The sequence below is a fragment of the Rattus norvegicus genome, chromosome 4, assembly GCF_021556685.1.
Source record: "Rattus norvegicus strain SHRSP/BbbUtx chromosome 4, alternate assembly SHRSP_T2T, whole genome shotgun sequence".
Classification (NCBI taxonomy): Eukaryota; Metazoa; Chordata; class Mammalia; order Rodentia; family Muridae; genus Rattus; species Rattus norvegicus.
Genome location: NC_141537.1, coordinates 170,075,813 through 170,096,258, shown reverse-complemented (window position 1 = coordinate 170,096,258; position 20,446 = coordinate 170,075,813). Strand labels below are relative to the sequence as shown.

General features: G+C 47.9%; 1 protein-coding gene and 1 pseudogene across 2 annotated transcripts in view; one reads left to right on the top strand and one right to left on the bottom strand.

Annotated features, from left to right (window-relative positions):
• The first annotated feature begins 2,156 nt into the window (after nucleotides 1–2,156).
• Hebp1 (heme binding protein 1) overlaps nucleotides 2,157–20,446 on the top strand; it is a 29,533-nt gene continuing 11,243 nt past the window's right edge. Inside the window, exons 1-3 of one of the 2 annotated variants that reach the window (NM_001108651.1) lie at nucleotides 2,157–2,341; nucleotides 12,412–12,550; nucleotides 14,540–14,928. In NM_001108651.1, the coding sequence (NP_001102121.1) occupies nucleotides 2,264–2,341; nucleotides 12,412–12,550; nucleotides 14,540–14,724 (402 nt within the window). In that variant the 5' untranslated portion in view covers nucleotides 2,157–2,263 and the 3' untranslated portion in view covers nucleotides 14,725–14,928. Of the gene's footprint in view, nucleotides 2,342–12,411; nucleotides 12,551–14,539; nucleotides 14,929–20,446 lie in introns of those variants that run through there. The other variant, NM_001398876.1, reaches the window with a different exon arrangement.
• LOC120102674 (small nucleolar RNA SNORA17) lies at nucleotides 18,975–19,097 on the bottom strand (annotated as a pseudogene).

The following is a 20,446-nucleotide window of genomic DNA, read 5'->3' as shown; positions in this document are numbered from 1 at the left end:
AAAGTGGCATTCTAGAGTCAAGAAAGTATGAAGGGATTGAATAGCTGTTTATATAAAAACCAATGAAGAAATCTGTAGTGGAGCTATGGAAAAGCCCCCTTCATAAACTGTTAATAATGTGACCATCTCTTCACACCAAACTTGAGGTCAGCGTTAAGACCGTTGTTGATACTTTTGCCTAGCTCAGGCTCCACTTCCCTTTGTCAAGAAGGAGACACAGCAGCTACACACAATGGGCAATTCAGATCACAACGCAATTAGCAGCCAACTTAGGCCATTCCAGCCATCAGGTTCAAGGTACACGAACAAATGCCATACGAGAGGACATTAGAACAAAGAGGCACCTGTTCCACTAGTCACAGAGACACCGGGTTTGAAGTGGCATTTCAAAGACTCCAGATATGAAGGGATAAAAGAGGGCCCATTCCTGAGGGGTCGGGGGGGGGGGGAAGGATGTTATAGACCACGAGCTTTCATTGGTTTGAAAGACCTGTTTACTTTGATTCAGGCTTCCTCTTTTCCTCCCTCTGCCTTTGTCATTATATTGTTGTTATAATAATAATGTTATTATTAATTATATAATATGCATAATATTATATAAAATATTAACATATACTATTATATTATTATTATTACTATCTTAGTTAGTATGGTAAAACACCGTGAACAAAAGCAGCTCTGGGAGGAAAAGGTTGTTTATTTGTTTACAATGCACCACACTAGGACACAATGGACACCCGTAAGCTCCATCACTTACGGCAGGAACCTGGAGATGGGAACTGAAGCGGGACCCGTGGAGAAGTGCTGTTTAGTGGCTTGCTCATGTCTTCTTGCTCAACCTACTTTCTTAACAACGCAGGACCGGCAGCCAAGGGGCGACACCATCCACAGGGGGATGGGCCCTCCCTCGTTCATCAGTCATTAATGAAGACATTGCCTCACAGTCTTGCTGACAGGCAGTCTGATGCAGACGTGCTCTCAGTGGAGGTTCCTCTTCTCAAATAAGCTAGCTTGCGTCAAGTTGACCAGGATAGCACATAAAACAATGGCTTCAGTGTGGCATTTTATGTCTACCGTTTGCACGTCGCTGCACTTTGCTCCTATTCCGTATCTTCCTACCATCCCTCCCCCCTCCCCCCCGTTAGACGGGTATGTGTACACGCACATCCGTGATACTAGGGCTGTGGGATATGTGCAGATTACTAGTATCTAGTATCCTAATATCTGTTATACTAGGATATGTGACGGGTGTCTATCAGTGATACTGGAGTACAGATAATATTTATAAAGTGCTTGGCAAGAAACAGACACTCCAGAAAAAAAAAATGTAACAAATCGGTTAGGTTATCAGGGGACTGAATGAGCCGTTGTTTGGCCAAGTAGTGTGAAACTTGTGATTAGTAAAAACACTGCTGGGACTGGAGGGATGGGACTGGAGGGATGGCTCAGCGGTTAAAGATGCACACTGCCCTTACAGAGGATCCGAGTTCAGTTCCCAGCACCCACCTTTGGGACCTCCTGTGATACTAACTTCCAGCGAAATACAACTCACTTGTGCGCGCGCGCGCACACACACACACACACACACACACACACACACACAAACACAGAATTTATAGTGAAACCATTTTTAAATGCACTGCAGCGCTGGTTATGGTGGTGCACACCTGTAATCCTCTGCTCGGAGGAAGCTGAGACAGGAAGACAGCAGGAGCTGTAAACAGCCACCCTGTTTAGACAGTGAGTTCCAGGCCAGACTGATCTATGCTGAGACCCTGCCCTCCAAACTAAAAGGACAAAGTTAAAAAAGAAAACAGTAAGAAACTGGTTCAGTGTGGCTTTTCCATCCCCTTAGAAGATGAAGCCAAGAGTGACAGTGAACACTAGCAAGCAAGCTCAGCACTCCAGAAGCTGAAGCAGAGGGATCTTCGGGTCAGCCTAGGCTGCATAGCAGGACCCTGTCACAAAATAACAGGCCTCTGAGCCAGGCTGTGAGGTAGGAAGAGAGTAAGGAAAGTATATGTGAAGTGAGTTGCTACAGGCTTGAACTGGCGCCTCATCCAGGAGTCTGGGCTCATGTGGGTGGAGTCTTGAGGACCCCGCCCAGGCCACGCCCGGTGTCGCCCAGTGGGCGGAGACCGCCCCGGCTCCGCCTCAGTTCCGCCCAAGTCTCCTGTCTACTCACGCGCTCACTGCCGCTCGCCCTGTGGACCTTGCTGCCAGTGAGTGGTACGCTCGATCGTCCAGACCCCACGGCGTCACCATGCTGGGCATGATCAGGAACTCACTGTTCGGGAGCGTGGAGACGTGGCCTTGGCAGGTTCTAAGCACCGGGGGCAAGGTAGGCCGGCAGGGCTGTAGAGGACCTGAAGGAGGACTTCCCGGCTGTCCCCACCCTGGCTGGGGCTGGAGCTGGAGCCGTGGGGCTATGGGTGGGACTGTGACCGAAACTATATTCCGCCCGGAGCCGCCTTGTACTGCCGGGTACTTGCTCTGGGAAGGCGGGGAGAGCGGTCCCGCTCAACCAGACCACTGACGCGAGAAAGGATCCATCTTGGCGAGTGGGGGACACCGCCTGTTGAGTGCATCCGTCATTTAAGCATTCCAAACTGTCTGAACTTTCTCCTCCTCTCGAGACAGAGACCCACTGTATCCCAGGCTAGCCTGGCGCTAGCTGTGAAACCCAGATTAACCTCGAATTCTGTCGCAATAGTCCTCCTACCTCAGCCTTCCTGGAGCTGGGATTACAGGCGTGACCCACCACGCCTGGCTACATTCTGAACAATTCTGTTAGAGACTCACGGTTGCATAAACGACTGACCAAAATCGTAGCAGGCAAAAACAAGACAACAAAACCCAAGAACAGAAGGAGTAGAAAGGGTGTGTGCAGCCGGCATAACTGCTAGGGAGCCGTGAGGGGCCCTCCAACCTGTCTTGGGCTGCACAGCTCGGCTTGTGTGGGAGTTCCCAGTCAAGTGCGTGTGCAAAGGCTCTGAGCTACACGGTCGCTTTTGATTTATACAATTGTTAGTGCTGGGTGCATGGAATGAGTGAGGTGACATAATCACTGTGCTCTCCCAAATTTGCAAGGGCACTGGAGTGGGCATGGGGACATCGGTCTGCTTTCATGAAAATTAGGCGTTTGGGTACTCAGGTATAATCTTAAAGGCACGTATTGTTATTCCTAAATTAGTATTTGATTTTTGATTGATTGATATTGGGAATCAAACCTAGAGCCTTGGGTACCAAGCCGAGCATTTTGTAACTGATCTGCTCCCTCAGCCTGACATATATTTTCTCTCAGGACAGTTTCTCTTTATAATGATTCTGGATAAAGGCCCGTGTTACCTAGGGGCCACGTTCTGGAACCTACTACCGTATGGACCCCACTCAAAAGCCCACAGCTCAACTTTAGGCTAGACTCAGCCATCCAGAGGTCTGTCAAACCATCCATCCTGCCTTCAAGAGTTTCCTCAGTTGTGCATAGAGCGAGCAATGAAACTCTGGTGACACAGGACACACATTCAAAGACAGATAACGAAAAGGAGCGAAACTGGCTGGTTAGATTGTAGAGCCTGCTGGTAACTGGAGCATGTCGAAAGTTCAACTTCCCCAGGACGAGTGCCGCCAAACCTTTAAGGAACTCCAGATACCCAAGTTCTCTGTGAGAAATCCCCCAATTAAAGATTGCTTATTTTTTTAACAAATAACACTTCTTTTGTGTGCCAACTGTGTGGGCCACGTGACTTGAAATGAGGATTAAGAACCCATCAAACCAAACTGGCTATGGTGGCTCGTATCTGCAATCCCAGAATTCAAGAGGTGCAGGCAGGAGGTTTGCCACAAGTTTGAGGCCAGACTGGGCTACATCATGAGTTCCGAGGTGGAGCTCTATAGCAACAGAGTGAGTGGATCTACCTCAGAGTTCTGCCCTTGCGGAGGTTAGGTTCCTGTAGCTAATGAGCAGATAAATACACACTGTGGGACTAGAGAGATGGGTCAGTGGTTAGGAGTGTGCACTGCTCTTGTAGAGGACATGAGTTCAGTTCCCAGCACCCGTGTCAGGCAGCTCGCACCGAAGTGCTAGGTATCTGCTGAAAGACTTACAATGTAATTACCTCATCAAAACTTCAAAAGCGTTTATTAAGCCAAGTGTGGCCTTGCGTGTCTGCAATTCCAGCACTCAAAAGTGGAGGCAGGAGGATTGTTAAGTCAGTTACTTAACATCTCAGTTACCCTAACCCCCAGATTCTTCAACTGTAAAGGGAAACTAACACTGCCTCTGACAATTTATTAAATATTCAAAGACAAATGTAAGCTTTGTTTTGTTTTGTTTTTGTTTTTTACATACAGAGTTGGGCTGTTGCAATTTTAAGGGGATCTTCTCTCTCTGAAAATTATCTGCTTTATCCTCCTGGAAAGAGTCTGGGTCAGATTCTGCCATCTACACCCCTGGCAGGTGGAAGGCACACTGTGGGCCCCATGTCGGGCAGACTTCACACTACCATGTGCTCAAGACTGACTCCAGTCAAACCTTATCAGGCTCTTCATTGCTCAGGGAGGGAGGGACTAGGGAGCCCTCTGTACTTAGTCGGGTGGGTCTTGAGAACGCTTGGGACAGGCCCTGATAGGAATGGCTGATCTGGTTTGGTCCAACCTATGCAAATATATGTCCAGACCAACAGTCTGGGTTTGAGCCCCGGCACCACCATCTTTCCACTGTGACCTGGGTATGGCACTTAACCTCCCATTCCCCAGTACCTCTAAAAATGAAGACTGAAGCTTTAACCTCATGGGCTTGTTGGAGGCGCGTATGAATGACCGAGTTCACATGAAGTGTTTCAAGTAACAGCAGTACAAAGAAAGTTCTCTCGTGGGTTGGTAGTCTTAGCAGTTTCTTCTCACGAGAAAGCAGGCTTCTAAAAATCATCATGTGGACTAGAAGAAGCCTGAAGAAAATGACCATAAGAGAGCTTGAGCCCAGAGCAAGAGACATTCTCATAAGGCCTTTGGAGTTTGACCCTCACCCAGTTTGCACCGATTGTGAAATATTGGTGTTTGCGACCACAGGTCCAGATCCTCACCCAGGAACTGGTTGAGAGCCTTGGCTACTGGGAGGTGGGAGAGAGGAGGGCTGCTGTTGTGTTCCATGGAACGAGAGAACTCTCTGGGGTGTTGAGAATCAGCACTGTTCACACAGGTGGCTGGTTCCAGTTAGAGAACACATTCATATAGCGCTCTATACAGAATTGATGGTTTTCTAGACAGCATCCATTTTTCTTTCCTTTCTCCTCTCTCTCTTCCTGCCTTTCTGCTTTTGCTTTTTGTTTTTATGAAATGGGTCTCGTGTTGCCCAGATTGAAACCCTGATCCTCCCACCTCTACCCACTAGGTGCCGGGAGTGGCACACGCAACCACGCCTGACTTACATCCATATTCATTCATTCATTCACTCATTCGTTTGTTTCTTTTTCATTGGAGTTTTGACTTTGTGAGACGAGGTCTCATGGAGCCCCAGGCTGAGCCTCTGAGTGCTGAGATTTTAGACATGTCCCACCACATCCAGTTAACGTCCATCCTCTACAGTTAACTCTTCACAGTTGTCCCGTGGTTCGGATGGCAGGTGTGAGCACTGAGGCTGTGGACAAGTCGTACCCATGAGAGACCTGAGCGGGCTTTTCCCTGAGAGCCATTATTAACCAGGTTCTTATACCTGTATTAAGCAGTCACTATTGTGGTCCTTGTCAGTAAATTAAATCTGGTTCACTCTGTGGGCCTTCTTTCCCAAAAAAAAAGGGGGGGGGGAGGGATATAGCATCAACAACATGCAAATCATGGTACTAGATACAGAGAGCAAGCTACCCCAGGAAATTTGTTTTAGATAGGCCCTCTCTGAGGGGGTGATTTCCAGATCAGAGGACCCGTCCCATGAGTAGGACTCATCTAATGGCAGACAGGGGCAGAAATATCTTCCAGGCAGAGGAAGCGGCAGGAACGAGTGGGAATATCCTGGGCATTAAAGGAAACAGGAACCTGAAATGGCTCATACCTGTAATCCCAGTTCCCATGAGTCTGAGGCAGGAGGATCACCATGAGTTTGAGGTTAGCCTGCAGGAGTACAAAGTGAGACCCTGTCCCAGGAGGGGAGGAGAAGGAAAGAAATCTCGGTGTGACACAGATGTATGTGCTTTGGTTCAACTGGCATGCCCAGGAGAAGCTAGGTGACACTTAAATCATCTAGGTGACCTAAGGAGTCAGTGATGGGCTGAGAGACAAGGGCTCAGCAGGTAAGAGCTCTTACTGCTTCTGCAGGGAACTCAAAGTTGATTCCCAAGACCTCCATGGCAGTTGACAACCTCCTATAACTAACTCCAGGTCTGGAAGCTCTGACACCTTCTTCTGATCTCCAAGGGTACCTTCACATATAGCACACACACACACACACACACACACACACACACACACACACACACACACTCAGGTGTAGGCATATAGGCACATAAGAGAAAATAAATTAGTACCATGAGAATTCAGCGCTGAAGGTGATTAGACAGTGGACCGCTGGACAATGAGATCTATAAAGACGCTCTACGTGGACTTTCTCACCCACATCAACCCATTCCAGGCCTTACTCTCCCCTTGCCAATGACGCCTGTATTTATTCCTGTTTCTCAACCTCAGCTGCAAACTCTTCTGGCCAGCAGCCTCACGGGCCATTTGCTCACCCAACAGAGTCAGAGAAACAGACAGGCAAGGACCCCTTTCATTTATTTATATTTTATTTAGATAGAAGTATCTAGCCTTTGGAGTTTGAAGAGAGGTGAGGTTACTCAGGAACAAGGAGCTGGATGATAAGAGTTCAGCCTCAGGGTCAATGTTGACCTACAGACCCTTCCCTAACACCTCAGACACCCACACAAGCCTGTGATCGATCACCGAAATCAGTTGAATTAATTTAGGGTAGTGAAAACCAGCCAGGCCTCAGATCACCGTCACTGGGCTCAAGGCTATGAAAGCCAACTCGTACAATATCCTGGGATTTCTGTTGATGTCTTTGCCTGCTCTCCTCTACTGCCACAGCCTTCCTGACAGTTCTGCTCCAACCACAGTGATCTGCTCACAATCCTCTCCACCATGGAATACTGTTCTTTAACAAAGAATAATTGAGATTCTAGTGGGGTGTGTGTGTGTGTGTGTGTCTATGTGTGTGTCTGTGTGTGTGTTGTGTGTGTGTATGTGTCTGTGTGTGGTGTGTGTGTGTGTGTGTGTGTGTGTGTGTGTGTGTTATGCCTGGGTGCATGTCTGTGCACCATGAATGTACAGTGCTTGCAGACTAAAGTTAACAGGCCCTTGTAAGCTACCAGGTGGGTGCTGGAAACCCAATCTGGGTCCTCTGGAAGAGCACCCAAGCACTGAGCTGAGCAGAGCTGAGCTAAGCCATGCCTCTAGCCCCACCATACTGTTCTTGATGTCTCCGATAATCCCCTCTTCTAACCATCAGCATTTCGGTACATTTTAGAGTAACGTTGTAGCCAGAAGTAGTGCATTGCCTTTATTCCCAGCATTTTAGATACTGAGGCAGAGTTCCAACAGTTCAAAGGCAACCTGAGCTACATAGTGAGTTCCATTCATGCCAGCCTGGGCTATTGAGAGATACCCTGCCTCAAAACAAAACAAAACAAAACAAAACAGAGCAAACGACAACTAAAAGAAAAGAAGAACAAAAAAGAAAAAAGCTGAAGCTAAACAAATCATTTGTGATTTCATCCAGCACCTAGTGATTTCTCCCATTTTATTCATCTGGAGTCTGGAGTCTTGCAGCATCTGCCAGAGGTTTGCAACAATTTTGTCAAAGAAGCAAACACTGAACGTCCAGGTGGATGATCTGGAAGCCCCCTTAAGTCCTGAGACCACCAGAACGGGAAAGCACACACGTAGAGCCCCCAGACTCCCCTAAGCAGCCCTGTGCTGTCTCTCCCCACCATCCTGGTGCACCGTACCCTCTCTGATGACTGCATCCTGTCCTCTGACTTCCCTTTGCTAGATTCAGTATTTCCTGTTATCAGGAACTATGGCCTGAGCTGGGAAGATGGCACAGTCCTGTTTTGTCTTGCAAACGCGACGATCCATCCCTGAAGCCATGCAAAACAAACGAAAACAAACCAGGCTTGGTGGCACAGGCTTGTGATCCCAGACAAAAGCAGGAGGACCCTGGGGGTTCACTGCCACACCTATCCATGCAGGCTTATTGACTTCTAAAGGAATAAGACAGACCCTGTCTCAACCAAGCGGCCTGTAGAGATGACTCCGTGGTTGAAAGCAGTGGCTCTTCCTGGGGACCTGATTCAGTTCCTAGCATCCATGCATCCATATAACGGTCCACAGCACCCATAATTCCAGTTTAAGGGGGATCTGATGCCCTAATCTGACCTCTGGGAGCCAGGGATGAACCTGGTGTACACACACACACACACACACACACACACACACGAAGATGAAATAAAGAAAGCCCTTTAATATACATATATATGTGTGTATATATATATGTTGCATGTGTATGTATTGTACACATACATAATATTTATTATTCATATGGGTATTCATACACATAAAGAATAAATCTTTAAAAGGTAGATGGATCCCGATAAATAATATCCTGTTAAATTTCCCTCTTGTTTACACACACACACACACACACACACACACACACACACACACCACACGTCCATGACAGAGAGAGAGAGACAGACAGAGAGGGGGGGGAGAGAGAGAGAGAGAGACAGAGAGAGAGAGAGAGAGAGAGAGAGAGAGAGAGAGAGTCCTTTTCCACCATAGCACACAGCACAGTGTTCAGTACATAGCAGATCTTCAGTGCCTGTTGAAAGTCCAAAGAATCAGCTGTCTCTTTCCAGTCAGTCTTTGCCATTAGCTTCCCCGTTTGTTACAGAAGTCAACTAAAAGAAATGAATTTCAGGGCTCCGTTTAGAGTTTGTTGCTAACACATAAATGTTCCAAGTACCACGCACAGTGGCTAAAGAGAAGCGGAATGCTGGGTACATCCCACAACCCTGGAGTCCAACAAGATTACAGCAGAATTCTATTTCCTGTTTCGCCTTTTAGCAACTGGGTCTTCTTGGGTAATTCAGTCAGTCTGACTCTTCATTTCCTTTTGGGGAAATGCAGTTAGATGAACTTTAAAACCATTTGCAATTCTGAACCTCTGGTTCACAGTCGAGTTTTGAGAAGTTGAAAACATTACAAGTAGCAGAATCCCAGGGTGAGAGGGGTCACAGAGAAAGAAGTGTTGTGGAGTGCAACACCCAGATTTGCTATGAAAGGCAGTTTGGACATGTCAGTCTTTTTTTTTTTTTTAAGATTTATTTGTTTATATCAGGTGAGTACACTGTCACTGTCTTCAGACACACCAGAAGAGGGCATCAGATCCCCATTACAGATGGTTGTGAGCCACCATGTGGTTGCTGGGAGTTGAACGAAGAGCAGTCAGTGCTCTTAACCGCTGAGCCATCTCTCCAGCCCTGGACCTGTCAGTCTTAAAGCATCATAGAGGTCCTTAGTGTGATAGCCCAGAGTTAAGTCTCTGTGGCTACCCCTTGATTCTTAGTTTGATGCAATTCCCATCTCAAAGAAAAGGGCTTTCTTTCTTTCTTTTATTATTTAACTATTTGACAATTTCATAATGTACATAATAAATTTTAGTCCTTTACATTTCCTGTTACCTCAGCCTTCGCCCCAAAGTGTCCCCTTGCCTCCTGTGACCCCCCAACCGACTGTATGCGTATGTGGCTGTGTCTCCCTGTCTTTTTCTCTGTCTTTGTCTCTGTGTGTGTCTCTCTGTCTCTGTCTCTCTGTGTGTGTCTGTGTGTCTTTGTCTCTGTCTGTCTCTGTCTCTGTATGTGTCTGTGTCTCCCTGTCTTTTTCTCTCTGTCTTTGTCTCTGTGTGTGTCTCTCTGTCTCTGTCTGTCTCTCTGTGTATGTCTGTGTGTCTTTGTCTATATCTGTCTGTCTCTCTCTGTATGAGTCTGTGTCTGTGTCTCCCTGTCTTTTTCTCTGTCTTTGTCTCTGTCTGTCTCTCTGTGTGTGTCTGTGTGTCTTTGTCGCTGTCTGTCTCTATCTCTGTGTGCGTATGTGTCTGTGTGTCTGTCTGTCTCTCCTCTCTGTCTCTGTCTCTCTCTGTGTGTGTGTCTTTCTCTGTGTTTGTGTGTGCGTGTGTGTGTGCACGCCTGTGTGTCTATCTGTCTCTGTATATGTGTATCTGTGTGTGTGTGTCTCTCTCTCTACTCTCTGTCTCTCTGTCTTTCTTTCAGTGTCTATGTATGTGTGTCTGTCTGTCTGTCTGTCTCTGTGTTTGTGTGTATCTGTATGTCTTTCTGTCTCTGTCTGTCTCCTCTTTCCTCTCTCTATCTCTGTCTCTCTCTCTGTCTTTCTGTGTCTGTGTATGTGTGCCTGTGTATCTCTCTGCTTGTCTCTGTGTATGTGTGTATCTGTGTGTCTTTCTGTCTCTGTCTGTCTGTCTGTCTCTCTCCTCTCTCTGTCTTTCTGTGTGTGTTCCACTGAGTTTAAAAAGGCTTTCCTGTGGTAGCATGGAAAGAGCACAGCTACACCACTGAAGAAACCGATACCCTTCCCCCAGCCACCATGAACTGTCAGGGCATGAGAAACACTTACTTTTGAGACAGATCTCAGATAGCCCAGACTGTCCTTGAACTCCAATTTCTGTTCTTCCTGCCTCTCCTTCCCCATTGCTAAAGCTATAACCATGCACTACCACAGCCAGTTTATACAGTGCGGTGTATTGAACCCAGAGCTTTGTGAATACGAGGCAAGCGCTCCACCTGTGAGCTGCACCCTCAGCCCCTGAGTGGGAACTGACACATGAAATCGACCCCTGGAGTTTGCATTCAGTTCTCCTGGCTCTGGGTGTGGTAGTGCACGCCTTTAGTCCCAGCACCGGGAAGCAGAGGCTTGTGGGTCTCGGAGTTTGAGACCAGCCCAGTCTGGTCGCCACATAGCAAGTTTCAGGCCAGCCAGGGTTACATAGTGAGACCACTCCCTGCCCCTCCCAAAAAAGATAAAATTTCCCTGTCCTCTTTCTTACTACCCACCTTTGATATGTACTACAAAACAATAGGGATTGTTTTTCCATTCCAAATATGAAATTAGAGTATTAAACATACTTGTTCAAACTGCAGAGACCACTCACAGCCCACAGCCCTCCCTAAATTCACATTTCCCCTCTTTGATCCCTGGGAGTCAAAGTTTCTCCCCAGTTGCTAATCTTCTGTGTAGAATGTTACAGGAAACCCTGTTTGATAATCCTGAGCCAGCCAGTTCCTCAGTCACGTGCCTCGTTTTCATAATCACCTAAGGAGAAATAGCCCTTAATCAAATAAACACCCGGTGAGCTTGATCCTATAAAATTGTGTGTTTTTGTTCTTGTCCACAAAGACTGTATTTTTCAACTCCAACTGTGTCCTATCTCCAGACAGTAAAATCAACATAAATTTACTTTTAGTGCATTGAGATAAAATTCTCTCAACCAGAAGAGGGGAGCCCTGTGGTGGAGCAGACTTGGGACCCATAGCCCTACATCTCCCCCGAGCGCTGGTTTATGGACAGATGCCCCCTCCCCCCATGTCCCCCCCCCCAAGTGCCTTCACTTACGTTCTCTTAGCTCCCTGGTCATCTTCCTGTTTTCTTCTTTTTTCCTTGCCTTTCTGCTGTGCTCCCAGCAACGTTATTTTCTAACCTTTCTAGGGATTTTCTTCATATCTGTTAGCATATTTTTTAAAGCTTTATTTTTAAATCATGTGTTTGTGTATAAGAATTGGGGGTACCCTAGGATTCAGAGGCATTGGGTCTCTTGGACCTGTAATTACAGAGCGTTGTGAGCTGCCCAACATGGGTGCTGGGAACTAAACTTGGGTCCTTTGCATGAGTACTGCATACTCATCTCTCCAACACCCAATACTTTCTTTCTTTTTCTTTCTTTCTATTTAATCTCCAAAAGCTTTTTCGGCCTCTTGGGTGTTCCATTTTTATAGCATTTCCAGTATCCTGGGGAGGTATAATAGCTTCTCTGTCTCCCTCAGAATATCAATTATAAGATTTGTTTGGTTCCTTGGTTGGCAGTGGTTTTGCATGGAGGCAGCATGTTATGTAGCCCAGGCTGGACTTCAACATAGGTAGCTGAGGATAACCTTGAACTCCTGTTTTGTCTCCACTTCCCAAGTGCTACAGCTATAGGCATGCACTCTCCCTTCCTGTAAGACTTTTAAATTGCTTTTGATGGTCTAGATTTATAAAAATCTTAGAGTCTATTTCTTACAGTGGGTTTCTCGATGCTGTGAGCTCCTTTGTTCTCACTCCCCGTGTCTCCTGCACCTCCTCTAGGAAGACGTCTCCTATGAGGAAAGAGCCTGCGAAGGGGGAAAGTTTGCTACTGTGGAAGTGACAGACAAACCTGTGGATGAGGCTCTCCGGGAAGCAATGCCCAAGATCATGAAGTACGTGGGGGGCACCAATGACAAAGGTGAGCATTGCAGAGGGACAGGGCTCTGTGGCAACATCAGGGAGTTGCCACATCAGCGTCATTCCCTCTTAAAGTGTCATGTGACAGGAAGTTCCTGTTAGGAAGCTTTCCTGTCAGGTCCCTCTGATGTCAGCCCAGCCTGCCTCTTGGGTTGAGATGTACATGTTCTCTGTTACTCACTACTTTGTTCTTCTTTGCAAGTTCAGAGCCAGGTCTCGCTCTGGTTGTTTGTTTGTTTTTGTTTGTTTGTTTGTTTGTTTAATACTGCGGTGTTCACCGTGTCCTTGCATTGGGTGACCCACAGTAATCTGAATTCCATGCAAGGCATGGTTGTCATCTAACTAGGGACTGCTAGCACTGGGCTAGAAATCTGTCAGCCCTCAGACTGTGGGTTGCAGGATCCCAGTGAGTTGGGAGCTGGGGGCCTCAGACTCAGTTTTGGTGGTTGAAGATCTGTGAACTCTTAAACCATCCCTGGCTTTAGGACATGGCTGCCCATGCTGACTGCCCTCTCTCCAGCCCCATTTTTTTTTTTGGTTCTTTTTTTTTCGGAGCTGGGGACCAAACCTCCAGCCCCATTTTTAAAGTGGTTGGGCTGAAGTTTCATGTAAGGTACACTGTAGGAGTAGAAGTTATAATTTTTTGAAACTGGGTCTTACATATCCCTGGCTGTCCTGGAACTCGCTATATAGACCAGGCTGGAGCCTCGAACTCTCCAAGATTCGCTTGCCTCTGTCTCCTGAGGACCCTTAAGCAGCTTTCTTAAGGGGACCTGTAGGATTCCTGAAAATTAGCCATGGGTTTTAAAAAAAAATTAAACTAGAGATGTGGGGTTTAATTTTTGAGTATTTTCATGTTGGTACTTTGAAAGGTAATGAAGAATTATTTTTTAACCACAGTAATATTTTCTTGGAACAAAGTAAGCAGGCTTTGGAAAGTAAGTTGACCTGTAAGAGGTTAAGAATAGTCTTATCTTTCTTAACTGTTAAAGCATTTCTTTGAGTGAAATACATATATACATATATATATACAGATATATATACATATATACATGTATATATATGTATATATATATATATATATATAACATCATGACCCATTTCATCCTCCTTTCTGGTTCACTCGTTGTCTCTTTAAAACGTCACGGTGCTGGGGTCAAACCAAGGGTCTTGTGTGTATTAAGCAAGCGCTCTACCGCCGAGCTACGGCCCCAGCTCACGGAGTTTGAGTCAGGATCTTGCTGTGTAGCTCAGGCTGCTGGAGTTCACAATCCTTCCTCTTCCTCCCGAGAGCTGGCATTATATGCATAGTCCACTGTCACAGGGCATTTTCAAGTCTTTCGGTATAAACTGAGTATCCCTACAATGACATATTTTGTGTCTGCGGCTTGTTGCTTTGTAATTCTCCTCCGCGGTCAAGCATCCTCTTAAGTTTAATTGCTCACAGCTATACTGCAAGGCATTGTGCATCCCAATTCACTCACACATACTCCTGTTTCTTGGAGGGAATGTGGTACCACCCATACTCTTCCGTATTGTGGGCTTTTTCCTTTCAAAAATAAATGCAGGTCCTTGTGTATCTACATTCTTGCTGTGTGTCACCAAATAGTTTTCAGGTTTTGTTTTCTTCAAGCATGGGGGCTGGAGAAATGGCTCAGCGCCTAGGGTCGATTACTGCTCTTGCAGAGGACCAGTGTTCAGTTCCCAGCACCCACCTGGTGGCCCACAACCATCGGTAACCAACCCCAGCAGGGCATCCGCTGCCCTCCATAGATACATACATGAGCCAGGTGCACATAAGCACCTGAAGGCACACATACAAACATATAAAATGGTGCCACCATACCTCCAGGGACATTGCATGTCTAATTACATGTATTTACTGCCTGAAATATTTGTTGCTCATTTTTAAAAAATTGCCACGCAAGAGAAATGAGATCCATGGCCCTCTAACTAACGCCTGCTTCCCTCTACACTCTGGTGTCTTCAGGAGTCGGCATGGGAATGACAGTCCCTATCTCTTTTGCCGTGTTTCCCAACGAAGATGGCTCCCTGCAGAAGAAGCTGAAAGTCTGGTTCCGGATTCCGAACCAATTTCAAGGCAGCCCGCCAACGCCCAGTGACCAGAGCGTGAAAATCGAGGAGCGGGAGGGCATCACTGTCTATTCTACGTAAGGAGACAGTTCTTAGCATGTGCTGGTCTCAGCCACGCCTAGGATCTTCTCGGTGAATGTTGACATTGGCTTTTCACCATGGCTTAATTCAGTGAAGAAACGCTGAGTCTCAGCAGTAACTCACTTCTGTTTCTTCAGGCTGTAGGGCACATGACTTTGTGGTTTGTCTGGATAAATGCCCTGGCCTGTAGCCATATTGATATGTAGAAAGAGTCACCTTGACTTAAGCTCTAGATGAACGCCTGCATTAGCCACAGCAGGGTCTTAGAAAAATCACAGGCTCTGTGTGTGTGTGTGTGTGTGTGTGTGTGTGTGTGTGTGTGTGTGTGTAAATATACATGTCAGTACTAAATATGTCAATAATGTATATGTCAATATTGACAAGAGTGTGTGTGTTTGTATGTAAAATATACGTCAGTACTATATATGACAATAATGTATATATCTATAATATTGACAAGAGTGTGTGTATAATATATGTTAATACTATATATGTCAATGATAATATTGACAATGTATGTCAGTACTATATATGTCAATAATATTGACGTGTGTGTGTGTGTGTGTGTGTGTGTGTGTGTGTGTGTGTGTTAGTTTGGGGCCGTGGACACATAGGGGTATGATAACTGGGGAATAGAGGATTTACACACCAGACTTCCTTTGATAAAGAAGGGTAGAGGGCGTTTGTCAGAGCTGAACAGCCAGCCGCCTGCTTGTTCCTGGCCTGTGGTCCTTTGAGCAAAGGACACACACCGGCCCTCCTGTCCTCTGTTTCCGTGTCAGGCCTTCTTCACACTCACATTCCTTCTCTACAGAGAGCGGTAGGTGCAAACTGTTGCCTGCTCTTGCTTGCTTTGTCAGGCCTTGTTTTCTTGTGCTGGGAATTAAACCCAGCGCCCTGTGCATACTGAGCTTGTTTTCTACTGCTTGTTTGCGTACCAAACGCTATCCATGGAACTCTATCCATGGAGCTCTGTGGGGCTCTGGCCCAGCTGGGGTAGCCAAAGAGTTACATTCTCCAAAAGAGACAGAGGAGTGGGATTGAGGCCCGGCTAGCTAAGCCAGCTGGCGTGGGCAGCTGGGAGCTGAGGCCCGGAAGTGACCTCAAGCAGCTTCAGGAGAGAACGCTCTTCCCCAAAAGGTGTTACAGCTCTTAAATGACAGAAGCTCTCAGACAAACCTTGATGAAGCAATTCTCACACCTTTATTCCTTCTGGATATACACACACACACACACACACACACACACACACACACACACACACATATATATATATGGGATGGGGTCTGACAGTGAATGCTTTCTATCGGCTTGGTCTGAGATGTTAGGGATGCCTCAGCTGTCTGTGGAAGGGCTGGGGACACCATGGTCTGGTGACCCCTGTTTCAGTTGGGAGTAGTGAAACGCCTCCTGTCCTCAGGTATGAGGTGCAGGGCTTTCTGACCCCGCTCAGCCTGACCAAGTTTCCTGGCACGGCCCACAGCGCCATGTTCTACCACCAAGCTACTCCCACCCACAGCCTGGTGTACACTTTCCCCACTTTGGTTCCTAATCTGCCCTCAGAAGTCAAGTCTCTTCTGGATAATTGGTGACTCCCCGTTTGTCAAAATCCCACGGTGTAACAGGCACCTAACCAGGTACACAGAAAGACCAGAACCTTCACCAGTAGTAACCACAGGTTAGGGGTTGGGTGCTGCTCAAGCCCAATTTCATGAAAATTAACTATGTGAATGATCTTGCACCACACGGTCTCTGTGCACTGAAAACCCCCCACCCCACCCAAATGTGGCTGGGAGGCTTCTCTATTCTATTTCCTCCTGCGGGTGGGAGGGACACTTTTTCCCCCAGAGCTAGCTTAGAATCATTCCTTAGAAAGCTACTTTGATGAGAGCTTGCCTGCTGTGGGCATTCTTTGGCTGGGTGAACAGAGCCGCCCGGAGGACAGAGAGGGTACTGCTGACATGGAAGCCCCCTCCCCCAAGTCCTGTTTCTTTCTATGCCAGCCCTCATTCTGACTTCTCAGCCTCTGTGCAGAGGCTTCTGAAAACTCTAAGCAGAGCCAATGTAGGTAGAATCAGGAGTAAGGCGGGTAGGTAGGTAACTGAGGCACCCAGGAGCAACGTTTAAGGAAGCACTTACTCCTACCGTCACCCAAGTGCAGGGTGAGCACTGATAGTAAGAGCCTCCTTAGATTGAACAGTCTGAGTGTCTGCTGGTCTCTCTGTCAGTCCCCGGATCCATCTTGCCCACTCTCCTTCCTGCTCTCTGAGAGGTGGCGAGTGGTAAACTTCTGTTATATAGTATGGTTCTCAGCTCGGCTGTGTAATAGCAAGATAACGCCTCAGAAATTAGTGAGCCCCTCTCTTTTGTAAAAGATGTTTTATTGGTTCTTTGTGAATTTCACATCATGCACTCCAATGCCACTCATCTCCCCTGCCCCTCATACCTGTTGCCCCTTGCAACCTCCCCCACAACAGAGGAAAAAGTCGTTGTGGAAGCCATTGTGTGTCACAGTATGTCCTACGGTATTACCTTTTGTCCACAATTCTTTGCTTGGAAATGCTCATGCATGAGTCATTGGTCTGGCATGAGGCCTCTGACTACTCACTGGGGCTCCTCTTAGATATCTTGTTGTTGCCCTGTGTCATGGAGATCCTGTAGTTTTGGATGTGTAGGACCCTTCGTGATCTCCAGCAGTTCATCAATGGGGTAGATGTTGAGTAGGCCAATTCAAAGCCCTGGATCTGGGCCTGAGAGGTATCAGAGCTTGTCAGCTCACCAGCTCTCACATTCTCTACCCTGGGGCCTGCTTACCAGCCATTCCCTCTACCAGGGCCTGCTCTGCCCTGCTGCCCAGCTGAGGCACAGGGCCTGCTGTCCTCCGTATTGCAGCTGGTGAGGGACATGACCAGTTCTCCCCGTCTTGTGACCCTAGAGCTAGCTTCCCTGCCTGCCTTAGACAGTGAGAAGGAGGGTGTCTCTCCCTCATCTGCACTGTCGCCCACTAGACAATAGGCAGGGCTGATTCTCCCACACTCCAGGGCCAGCTCACCCACAACTCCCACATAAAGAGCTAACTCTTCTGTGCTGCCCAGGCAAGGTGCAGAGCCTGTTCTCCCAGGTACTGTAACAGGTACCGTGCCTCTGGCAAGGGCAAGGTGGGGGTCAGCTCTCTCACACTCACACTCTCAGGGCCAGCGTGCCCACATCCACACCACCAGGGTCAGCTCTACTGTGCTGCCCGGGTGAGGTACAGGGCTTGCTCCCCCAAGTCCTGCAGCTGGTGAGGGGCAGGGCCAACTCTCCTCCTCTCATGGCCCTAGAGCCGGCTCTCCTGCATGCCATAGGTGGTGAGGGGGAAGGGGAGAGGAGGATGTCTCTCCCTCATCCGTGCCACTGCATGGGAGATGAGTGGTCATGTTAGGTCTCCAGACACTTGTTTGTATCCTCAGGGGTGGCTCCTAGGCAACCCCCGCAATGTGCAGGGGCTGCTTTCTGGAGTATGCAGCTGTCTAGGGGTGGGGTCAGCTCTCCTGTTCTCATGGTCCAGGGCCAGCTCTCTAATGACGACAGGTGAGGGGTGGGCCAGTTCTGCACAGCCCTCAGATATCAGCATGTCCCCAGGCCACAGCCTAGACCAGGGATGTCTGCCTGGCCTTTGGTGGTAACAGACCCCGCTGCTGCAAAACCACAGGCCTCGATGTGGACCCCAGCGGCGGCATAGGCCAGAACACCACTGTGGTCCCACGAGGCATCATCAGCTACTCATATCAGGCTGTTCCTCTCTACCCTCTGGGCTCCAGATCTCCTCTCTTCATTGTGTCCACATCCTTCTGTCTCTCTTTCTCTTCCATTTCTTCACCACTTACTTGCACCTCTTAGTGGTACCCAGGGTCTTTGAGTGTCTAGAGTTGTTTTGGGGGCACTGTATCCTGCTTGTGCACTATGGCACCACGCAGGGGTCATCTCGGGCACGATATGTGCCCTACCCCTCCCCCAGGCCTGTGTGGCATCTCGGGCTAGCTCCCTGTCTAGGCCCCATGGCTCTGATCTGGTGGTCATCTTGAGCTACCTCTTCACCCCACCCCCCAAGTGGCCCCATGCGGGCATCTGTCTTGGGCTCACTTCTGCCAGGAGGCCTCAGTCCCAGGCAGGGTTCTTCTAGTCTCCTACTTGCTCTCGGTCCCAAGAGCTATCAGGGCTTTTGTAGTGCCAGACTGGTGGTCATCTCAGGTTTGCTTTTTTCAGGGGTTATTAGGCTACTAATCATTCAGATGTCCACAGAACACTGAGGATAGACATAGCCTCTCTCCTCTCTGCCACCTACTGGTGCAAATGACAACAGCCAAACCTCCAGGGCTTCTAGGGGCAGAGTTAATAAGCCTCTTTAAGAGTTAGTTTTCCCCATTGGTTAAGCACACCTTAATCACACATCTTGGGGTTCTTGTGAAAGGCCACCTATTAGTACTTTCTAAAGCACTATTTCCACATTTCTTAATGTGTGACCTGTCATTCTTTATCTTGTAATTATCTGAAGATTGACACAATTGAATGGGTTCACTCCTCATGCCAGCCCCACTTTTCTCTTTTATCCTTTGGTCCAGCCCTCCCTCAGTAGCCAGGTCTATTCTAAGTGACTGGTGGGTGACTCCCCATTTGTTGAAATCACACTGTGCAACAGGTGCCCAGCCGTGTACAGAGGGGGACAGGCATCCTCAGTAGCATTAGCCACAGTTGCAGGTGGGGCTACTCTCTAACCATTTGCTCACCCAGACTCAGAATAGTGAGTGGCTGCTGCACTGGTGGCCTTTCTGTTGCTGTGAAGAAATACCACAACCACAAGTGACTTGTGGAGGGAAGAGTTTATTTCGTCTTACGGTTGCAGAGGGAGAGTCCAACATGGTGGGTGACGCAGGGCAGCAAGAGGCCAGAGCTAGAAGCTGAGCAATCACAACTTCGACAGAAAACACAACAGAGAGAGGAGCGCAGATGGGGGAAGACTTTAAACTCTTAGAGCCCACATCCAGTGACGCCCTCCTCCAGTAAAGCTTCATAATTTCCCCAAACAGCACCACCACTGGAGAGCAAGGGTTCACATACCGATGGGGTGCATTTTGCACCCAGACCACTGTTGCGGTAAAAAATAAAAATGGTTCTGCAGCTACGGGTACCTGAGCGTTCCCACTCCACGCAGATCTGCGGGAGCCGCCCACTCCAGCTGTCTCTCTGCCAGCTGCTTTCTCACACTGTTCCCGGGTTGTTACCACGCCTGACACACATTCCGAGGGCCATTCTAGCACATGGCACCACGCCACACTAGTCCCAGGCATTCTATAGCCGCCCCCTCCAGGCTGTCTCTCTGCCGGCTGGGAACTTTGCTCACATCCCCCGTGGCCTGGTAAAATCAAAGTTCTAGAAACTTGTAATTTATCAATCAGATTTATATGTTAAATTCTCAATCCTCAATACATCCACACAATAAATTCACTGCCAATTAATAAAGATAGAAACCTCGCGCCTAGACAAGATAAAATTGACCTAGACCACCTGGATCTGGAACATCCTGCTCTGTCGTCTCCATCTTCATTCTGTCGCTCCTCCTCCTCTCTCCTTCCTAGACTCTCCCCGCCTACCCTTCCTTCTCATCCAATGATAGGCTTCGCCTTATCCTGGCCCCGCCCTGCTGCATAACGACATCATCCTACAGTCCACCACAGTACAA